This window comes from Rhea americana, unplaced genomic scaffold, assembly GCF_003343005.1.
Source record: "Rhea americana isolate MKP2758 unplaced genomic scaffold, rheAme1 scaffold_191, whole genome shotgun sequence".
Classification (NCBI taxonomy): domain Eukaryota; kingdom Metazoa; phylum Chordata; class Aves; order Rheiformes; family Rheidae; genus Rhea; species Rhea americana.
Window position 1 is genome coordinate 1,636,417 of NW_028186050.1, and position 8,682 is coordinate 1,645,098.

The 8,682-nt window shown below is 67.7% G+C and overlaps 1 protein-coding gene across 1 annotated transcript in view; it reads right to left on the minus strand.

Moving 5' to 3' along the window:
• LOC146597123 (uncharacterized) overlaps nt 1-8,682 on the minus strand; it is a 14,573-nt gene that overhangs the window by 5,004 nt on the left and 887 nt on the right. The window contains exons 4-21 of the mRNA XM_085302760.1: nt 8,555-8,581; nt 8,206-8,354; nt 7,865-7,987; nt 7,548-7,668; nt 7,113-7,264; nt 6,484-6,568; nt 6,004-6,140; nt 5,254-5,451; nt 3,929-4,625; nt 3,687-3,839; nt 3,479-3,588; nt 3,135-3,295; nt 2,694-2,860; nt 2,207-2,392; nt 1,598-1,743; nt 638-778; nt 356-460; nt 2-178 (exon numbers count right to left, since the gene is read on the minus strand). Coding sequence (XP_085158886.1) covers nt 2-178; nt 356-460; nt 638-778; nt 1,598-1,743; nt 2,207-2,392; nt 2,694-2,860; nt 3,135-3,295; nt 3,479-3,588; nt 3,687-3,839; nt 3,929-4,625; nt 5,254-5,451; nt 6,004-6,140; nt 6,484-6,568; nt 7,113-7,264; nt 7,548-7,668; nt 7,865-7,987; nt 8,206-8,354; nt 8,555-8,581 — 3,035 coding nt within the window. The remainder of the gene's footprint in view (nt 1; nt 179-355; nt 461-637; nt 779-1,597; nt 1,744-2,206; nt 2,393-2,693; nt 2,861-3,134; nt 3,296-3,478; nt 3,589-3,686; nt 3,840-3,928; nt 4,626-5,253; nt 5,452-6,003; nt 6,141-6,483; nt 6,569-7,112; nt 7,265-7,547; nt 7,669-7,864; nt 7,988-8,205; nt 8,355-8,554; nt 8,582-8,682) is intronic.

An 8,682-nucleotide genomic window follows, 5' to 3' on the forward strand; every position in this document is an offset into this window, starting at 1 on the left:
CCCAGTCGCGCGGCAGGGCGCTGGCGGCCAGGGCCAGCAGGGCCTCGACGCAGCGGGCCAGGAGCGGCCGGGCTGGGGCCGGCGCCTCCGCGCTGACGATGCAGAGGAAGAGCATGGGGAAGCCGGCGGCGCGGCGCGTTATCGAGCTGCTCCGGGGCCCGCTCAGCGCCTCCAGCCCCTGAGGAACGACCCGCGGCTGGGAACCTGCCGGGCTCGGAGCCCGCAGCCGCTCCGGAGCGGAGGCGACCGGCTGCACCGGACCTCCGCGTCCCGGCTGCCAGGCCGGCGCTCGCCCCCCGGCCCGAGGGGCGCAGAGCCACGCGGCGGGGCTCCCGGGGCACGGGACGAGCCGTACCTGGGCCAGCATGGCCGGCGGGATCGCCCGCAGCTCYGCCTCGGCGTGGTTCAGCAGAGCGGCGCAGAACTTGGTGAAGCCCACGCTGCAGCCCTCCACGGCGCCCTGGCACGGCGCGGCGCTCAGCACCGCCGCGTGCCCCCCGCTGCCGCCCGCCGCGGCCCCCACGAAAGCCCCTCTCGGCCACGGGGAAGGGGGCGAGGAGACCTAACGGYGTGGGGATGGGGACTGGGCTCCGGAGCTCAGAGCGGCGCTTTCGGCCGTGCCTCGTGCCCACCTTACCCAGTGCCGGCACCGCAGCAGGATTTCCCGGAAGACCTCGGCTGCCGTCTGCAGGCTGGCGAGCGGCAGCGGGGACGCGGGTCCGGCGGGCGCCGGGGACAGCAGCAGCTCTGCCAGGCCTCCCAAGAGCAGCCCGATTTCCTGGGAGGAACCCAAAAGCTGGGGGAAAAGCTCGTGCCGCTGGATCGATGCCCCCGGCGCCAGGCCGTGCGTGCGGCAGGAGTGCAGCGTGGTCGGTTCGGCGCCTGATGGGCTCCCTGGGCAGAACCGACGGGGCCCGATGGGGCAGAACCRASGGGGCCCGATGGGACACGGCCCACYGAAGCTGCCACCGTGCAGCCTTGCTGCCCGCGGAGGCAGAGAGGATTCGCAGTGSCAGCCCTGCCCGGCGCAGGGGGCCCCTGGTGAGGGCTGCCTTGCAAGGGTCTGCGGGCTGCTCCCCGTGTCCGAGCTCGCGGACTGACCGCTGGGCTTTGCGGTCCCTGGGAGGTCGAGGGTGTTTGCAGCCGCGGGGGCAGGAGCAGAGCCGCGTTACAGCAGGGAGGCCAGCCTGCGTGGTCATCGCTTGCTCCTGGGCACGGCTCAGCTGTGGCCATGCGATGCGCGGGGGCRGACGCCAGACCCTCTCCAACCCTCCTGAACAACCTCGCCAGCCCAGCCGGGCACCCGCAGCCGGGATCTATCAGCACTCACAAAACMAGCTGCGCTATGTTAGGGGAGGGGGGGGTAGGGGCTCCTGCGAGAGGTGTTGGAGGTGAGGGGGCTGTTGTACCCCCTGCGGAGGGGAGAGGATGCTGCAGGTGGTCTGTGGACAACCCGGAGGAACGGGATGGGAATCTCCCTAGGGAGCGGGGTTGGGGACGCAGCTGTCCCAGCGGYGGTCGTGGGCACGCCACGCCGGGCCGCCCCCCCCCGCTGCTGGGGACGTGCCTCCCCCTGGGCCCCGCGGCATGCTCGTACCTTCACGGACACCCAGCAGCAGGTCAGGAYCAGGCTGTGCTCCTCCGACAGCAGGACCGAGTCGTCCTCCCGCTGCCCCTGGCCTTTCCCCAGCATGATGAGGGAGGCGATCGCGTTCCCCATGTCCGCAAACGATGGGGCAGTGGCTGCAAAGGAGAGAAACCAGCCTGACGGACATCGTTGCTGCTGAGCTGGGCCGGGCAGAGCCTGCGGGGAGCGTGGGGCCGAGGGAGGGGGCCGTGGCAGCACGGGGGGCCGGGGCACAAGGCCTGCCGTGTCCCGTGCAGCGTGCGAGCACGTGGCAGAGGTCTTCCCCTCTTGCGATGTGGCTAGCAGCAGAACAGCAGTCACGTTAGGCAGCTCTGCCCTCCCCAAGCCACTGCTGGAAGGATGCCACCCGCCGCTGCTCTGCCAGCTGCTTTGATTTCACAAGCAGCCTGCTCCTTTCCAAAGGCAATARTTTCTACCTCTACTTCTGTTCTCAGGCATAGTTGAGAAAGGGACCTGAAAACGGACACTAGCTGCCTGGCTACCGGGGTCTCCAGGGCCGGCCCGGAGCTGGGTGGGCGACTGGGGCTGGCTGGGGCTCCCCTTCGGGGATGTACTCACCTTGCTGGTCGCTGCTGGGGCCCTGCCCGCTCTGCAGAGCACCCAGGAGGAAGGAGGTGATGTCCCTTGCCGTGGCCACGAGGCTGGTGAGGAACTCCTGCCAGCTCTGCGCCCACTCTGCCGCCCGCATGGAGACGGCCACCTCCGGCACTTGCAGCAGGCACCTCCGCAGGGCTGCGATCACTCCTGGGCAAACACCACGCTGTGGTTACAGCGGTGCTGGCAGCGACCCCAGCTCGTCCACCCTGACACCCCCTGCTGACGAGGCTCGCCAAAATGGGTAGGGCGGAAACGGGGTCCTTAGGTCAAGGGCAGGCTGGTGGGCAGCCAGAAACCGTAGAGGGAAACTGAGGCTGGGCCACAGCATCAGTACTGACTTGCAGCCTCAAGCTGCCTGTATGATGCCCATTTGCTCCAAACTCCATGGGAAGAAGAAACTTGCTGTGGGAGTCGCTTGCTCCTCTTGCAGGGCTGGGGACGTACATACCATGCATCGGCTTAGTGGCTGCTGCCTGCAGCAAGTCCTGGCGCGCCGCAGCGTACTGGGCCTGCAGCACCCGGAGAAGGTGCTGAGCAAAGCACAGCCCGCGGGGCTGCGGTGTCGGGGCCGCTCCAGCCTCCAGGGACAGGCTCCTCAGGGTGCTGCTGTCTGACCTGAAGGAAGAGGCGAACGCTGACCTTGCCGCAAGCAGGAGGGACTTTCCTGCTTGGTGTGTGCTGGGATGAGCCTTCCTCCCATGGCTTGGGACCGGCACCCCAACCCACCACCGGCCAGCGCCGCTAAAGGCTATTTCAAACCCAAACTGCCACCGGCTGCGGTCAGCCCAGGGGTGTYGACGTGCAGCCTCTGAGGGACCAGCACTGCTGACCCGCTCCTGGGGGCCCGAGGGCTGCCGAGCCCCGGGGAGGAGGGCCCGCAAGGTCGTACTTCTGCAGGATCGTCTCCATCAGCACGGCTCCAGCTTCAGCCTCCTGCACTCGGGGGCTGCTCAGGGCTTCCTGGGCGAGCTGGAACAGAGCCAGGGCCACAGGCTCGGGTAACGGCGCCGGGAAGTAGCGRACAAGCAGCTCCGAGGCCAAATCCCTGATCTGCCAAGACAGCGGAGCATAACGGAGAGCGTTTGCTTGAGCAGAGGCAGGTGCTGGTGGCATGAGCATGGCCATCGGGGAGATGCCCTGGCTGTTCTCCTGGATGGCCCCTCACAGCCTTCGGCTGCCCGTTCCCAGCGGGGGCCGTGGGACAGGGACGTGCCGTGCCCGCGGGACGCTCACCTCATTGGTGCTGTCCTGCAAGCAGCTCAGCAGCGCCAGCAGATTGGGCTGCGAGAAGAAGTCCCAGCAGCCTTGGTGCCTGGCGTAGCTCAGCAGCGCGGCCATGGTCTCTGCGGGGACACGGAGGCGGTGGCCRAGGTCCGGCCTTGAACGGGGCGCAGCAGAAAGTGGCTGAGCGCGATGCACCGGGCTCGTGGCCCCTACTCACTCGGCGGCTGCCCCTTCCTGCGCTCGGGGCTCCAGGTGTCCGTGCAGGTCTCCAAAACCGCTGCCAGGAGGAGCAGGGCCGTCTTCTTCCTCTGGTAGTTGGAGCCCGGGGTGAGCGAGGAGACGCTGAGCTGCAGCAGCCACTCCACGAAGCCTGCGGGGAGCGAGCCCGGGGGGGACCGCGTTACGGAGCCGGCACGTGCGTGCAAAGCCGCCGGAGAGGTGCCGGGGCAGCCGCCTCACCGACTGCCTGGGCGAGYGGCTCGGCTCCGGCGCCCGGCTCGGCGCCCCTCGGCGCCCTCCCTCGCAGCCGGGCCAGCGAGCTGTCCCGCAGCCGGACCAGCGCCTTCTTCACCGCCGCCTGCAGCAGCTGCCGAAACGCCGAGGAGTCGCCGTTGAGGTTGAGGGGCAGAAACTCCCGCAGCAGCCGGACCTCGGTGCCCGACAGGGCCCGGCTGGTGCTGGGGCTGCAGCAGAGGAGCTCCAGGGCCGCCAGGCGCACGCCCTCCTCGCCGGCGTGCAGGCAGCGCGACAGGCGCTCCCGCGTCTCGCCCTCCGCCGCCAGCGTCCCCGTGATGCTCTTGTGCGCTCTGAGCAGCGCCACCCACGCCCGGAGCGCGGCCGCRTCCCGGCCCCCAAACTCGGCGGCCAGCGGCGCGTAGGAGGCCGGGAGGAGGCGCAGGGTCCAAGGCAGGAGGTGGTTGGCGGCGTTGCTCTGCAGGATGGGCACGGGGGAGCGGAGGGCCTGCGAGAGCAGCGGCAGCCAGTGCAGCGCCCAGCGCTCGGCCAGCGCCTCCTCGGGGCCCCGCGGCCCCCGCAGCCACTCGGCGCGCTGCTGCTGCACCACGGCCTTGTACACCTCGGCGGCGGCCGGGCACAGGCGGTTGGTGGCCAGGCAGCTCAGGAGGTGCTGCGGCAGGTCCCGGTAGGCATCCAGCACCTGCGAGGAAAGCCAAATGTCGCTGCACGGGACGCTTGACGTGTGGCCCGCGCACAGCCTCCCCTTGTCTCGCCACCGGACTGAACGCTGTGTACGGCACAGGACACACCTGGAYCCGGACAGCACTTTCTGGCTACCCAGTGGCACTGAGCAACTGCTGGTACCCCAAGAGCCACAGCTTTTAGCCAGCTCTGGCCAGATTTTGGGGGGCATCAAGTGACAGAGAGCTCTGCTCCCAGCTGGCAATCCCCTAGGACACAGCTGGTGGCATCTCCTGGGTCTCTCCCTGGGGCCATGAATGCTTTTTCGTGGCGAAGCCTGGGAAGATGTTCCTGAGAGCACCAGGCTGGTGCCTGCAGGCCCCGAGAGCAGCAGGCTTGCTGGAGGCTGCCAGCAGAGAGAGAGGATCCCGCAGTCCCGGGAACGCAGCYGAGAGCTAACGGGCCCCGTCTCCGAGGGTGCCAGTGGTGCATGCTGTGGCACCCCCAGCTCATGTCCCACCCCGTGGCTCAGGCTGCCGGATGCTGTGTCACCCACTAGCAGCGCACGTACATCAGCCCTCCCCGGCTTGGCTAGCAGCTCTTGCTGGCCCAAACTGCCTCTCCTGCTCCTGCCTGGGCTTCCCTACCTGCTCACTGCCCACGTAGGGGACGATGGCACACAGAGGCACGTATCTGGCTTTGGCTTGCCACGGCATTGAGATGATCCTCTGCAGCATCTGCCTGTAGAGAGGYCTCTCCTGATCTTTGAAGTGCCTGCACTCGAGACAGTAGATCTCCAGGAGCAGCCGAAAGGAGCTGTGGATAAACTCGGACACCCCTTCCACCTGGCGGGGGGAAGGACGGCAGCTGGGAGGTTAGAGTTTGTTCCCTTGCCTGCCTCGGTGCTTTAGGAAAGCTGCTCTGCCTTTCTGTGGCAACCAGTGCTTTGGCTGGGTAGCCACAGATTAAGGAGCTGGGCATCTCTTCATCCACCAGCGGGGATGGCAGGAGGTGAGYGAAGCTGTAACCAGCACGTGGCCTTCACTCGGCTGGGACTGCACCCCTGGGTGCTGCGCGGGGAGGTCAAAGCACTGCAACACAGCCCTGCGGAGGCTGTGTGTGGTGAGCGCCCAGTCCTCAGCAGTGCGGGTGCCCCTCTCCTGCAGGCCCAGGGCAGCCACAGCCAGCTTGCGGGCAAGGAGGGCACAGCTCTCCCTCCTGCCCGCAGCTCCAGGAGCACCCAACAAGAGTGAGGTGCTGGCCAGGAGACAGATGGAGCTCCAACAGGTGAGGCTGTGATATGCAAAACCCGTAAGCAGGAACAGAGGCYGAGCTGGGCAGAGAAAGAATTGCTTCTGGTTGCAGGGGCCCTGGGGTTTGACTCTACCTGACCTTACCGGGGTCTCGGCATTGCTCCACACCAGCTGGGTGAGCTGGCCAAGGAGGTCAGAGTCCTCAGCCAGGATGCGGCTCCCCTTCAAGCACCAGATCTCAGGCAGGCATTCCTGGAGGCGTTGCAGCCAGAGCGAGAAAACTGGAAGCAGAGAGTGGCCTAATGCAGTGGTGAGCCCGAGAGCCTCGTGTGCACCACGGCCCAGCGCGAGTCGTTTGGGGGGACTAAGGGAACCTGCGCACAAAGTGGGCAGTTTCTCCACCAGCCCATGCAGATATGCAAAAGTAGGTGTGAGCTAGAGTTAAATGGGCTGAAGCAGATGTTAACAGCAGTTTCCAAACCAGTTGTCCAGATTCAGAAGAGAATTTTCCCCCGAGAAGATCAAATGCGCTGACAGCTCCGTGGTGGCTGCTGCGGTGCCTCACGAGGGTAGTGAATTGCCTAAACTCCCCCGCCCTACTGTGAGGGGGTCGTAGTCTCTTACCTTGGAAGCAGTAGTACTGGCAGTCCTTCTGCTCTTTGCAAAGGGTGCACACAGCAGGAAAGAGCACATCCAGCAGCAAGCAAGCCTGCGGGAACACGGCCGTGTTAGGGAGCAGGCAGACGGGGGCTTTCCAGGGCAAGGAAACCACTCCATGACACGGGGTGAAGCCTGCTGTGCGTTTCTCTGCTGCTACAGCAGCTTATAGCTACCTTTAACTCCCCCTTTGAAAGTCCTTGACTCTTAAGTCTAGGCCAGCAGAGCTGGGGGCAGCTCTGCGTCCGGGGTAGCCCGGGGTTTATGCTCTACGAGCGGGGGGCTCACCCCACGGCTGCCGCTCTGCTTGCGCAGGGCCGCTTTCGGCATCGCCTGCTTTCTCAGCTCCTCAGGAGAGGGCGATCGCTGCTCAGGTACCTTTAGCGGACAGCACGCTCCGGCCCGGCGCGCTGTGCGCGGAGAAGGCAGCACGCTCCGTGCGACGCCGCCAGCTGCCAGCGCGGACTGGCGCAGCCTGGCTACGCTGGCAGAGATGTTACCTGCCGGTATCCAAAACCCTCACCGGTGGCTGCCAAAGTGACACCCCACGCAAAAGGCTCTCTAAATCTCTGGCTGTTGAGCCTGAGCGCTCCTACCTGGTGGGTGAAGCTCTCCAGCTGGCAGCTGAGGATGTCCGTCTTGCAGCAGGTCAGCAAGCCTCTGGTCAGCACCAGCCTCTCCAGCCCGTCTGGCTCCAGGATGGAGGTGGCCTCCACCGTCAGCTCGCCAAACCTCAGCTCCTCGACACCTAGGGGGAAATGGCTGTGTTAGATGGGAGAAAGACTTGCACCAAACCCAAATACTTATCCAAGAGCAAACTCCCCTTGCTTGTCTGGCTAGTCCCTGAGCCACCGCTGGAGAAGGCTGGTGGCTGTAGGATCTCCGGGGCCCGGAGAGTGGGACACTGTGGCGTGGTGTCGTTTGGACTGCTGCTGAGCTGCGTCAGCCTCTGTCTCCTCGCACCCCAACATGCCTGGCCCCTGCTGTCCCCCTGGTAAGAGGCCGTGCCCAGCTCGGGCACGGGCACGCACCTTGGTCGGCGAGCCGGCAGAGCGCCCGCGCGGCGCTGGCCCCGCGCGCGGGCCGCGGGGCCGTGTTCACCAGCATGCTCAGCGCAGTGCCCGCCAGCAGGCGCGTGTCCTTGTTCGGGGCCTGGGCGCGCGGGGGAGGCAAGGGCGCAGCTGAAAACGCCGTCTAAGAAACGGAGCCCCTCTCCACGGCCGCGCAGCCCCCGGGGGCGACGGCGCGGGGTCCCTCGGGCCCCTCGGACCGTTTCTGCAGTGAACGGCGGCGCTCTGCCCCCGGGGCGGGCGGGCGCTGCCCCGCGGCGCCGCGGGCTCGGCCGCACCTGGCCCGCGACGACCTGCAGCAGCAGTCCCAGGACGCTCCGCAGCGTCTCGCTCCTCTCCGCCTCGCTCCACGCCAGCGGGGCCACGTCCCTGGGCAGCGCCTGGAAGAGCTGCAGGCAGGCCTGGAGCGGAGGGAACGCGGACCGCGGGGAGGGCTTTAAGCATCCCTCACGTCGGGAAAAAAAAAAAACTCCTTGCTCCTTGTGGGCCCCTCGGGGACGGGAGAGCCCTCGGAAGCAGATTATATGCTGGTTCCCTCGGGAGGACCCTTGGGCGGGGGTCCCGGCGAATCCCCGTCCTCGCCAGGGGCAGATCCCCCCCATCCCGTGCCGGCTCTTACCTTGACGGCCAGGTAGCCCCAGCGGCCGGCCCCGGCCGGGGGGCTCCGCAGCACCCAGGCCAAGGTCGCGGCCAGGCGCCGCAGCAGCGGGGCCAGGTTCTGCCTCCAGTGGAGCCGTCCCAGGCTGCTCTCCTCGATGAACATVCACACTGCGGGCGAGGCGAGAGCCTCGGCGCCCGCCCCGCGCCCCGGCCCGCCCCGCTCCGGGCTGCCTGGCGGGCGCTGCTGCTGGTCTGGCTTCCAGCCGACCCAGGGGACCCGGCGGGCACGTCCCCGCGCGCGGCGGCGGAGGGGGCCGCGGGCACCGCGGGGGCCGGGAGAAGCTCCCRGCGGAGCAGGATGGACTGACCTGACTGCAGGTCCCCCGGCGGCAGCACCTGCGGGGCCGAAGGACGGAGGCCCTGAGCGCCCGGTGCCCACCGGGGTGACGGGGCTGCCTGCCCCGCGGCCTCGCTCCGGCCGGGGCACCGCGCTGCA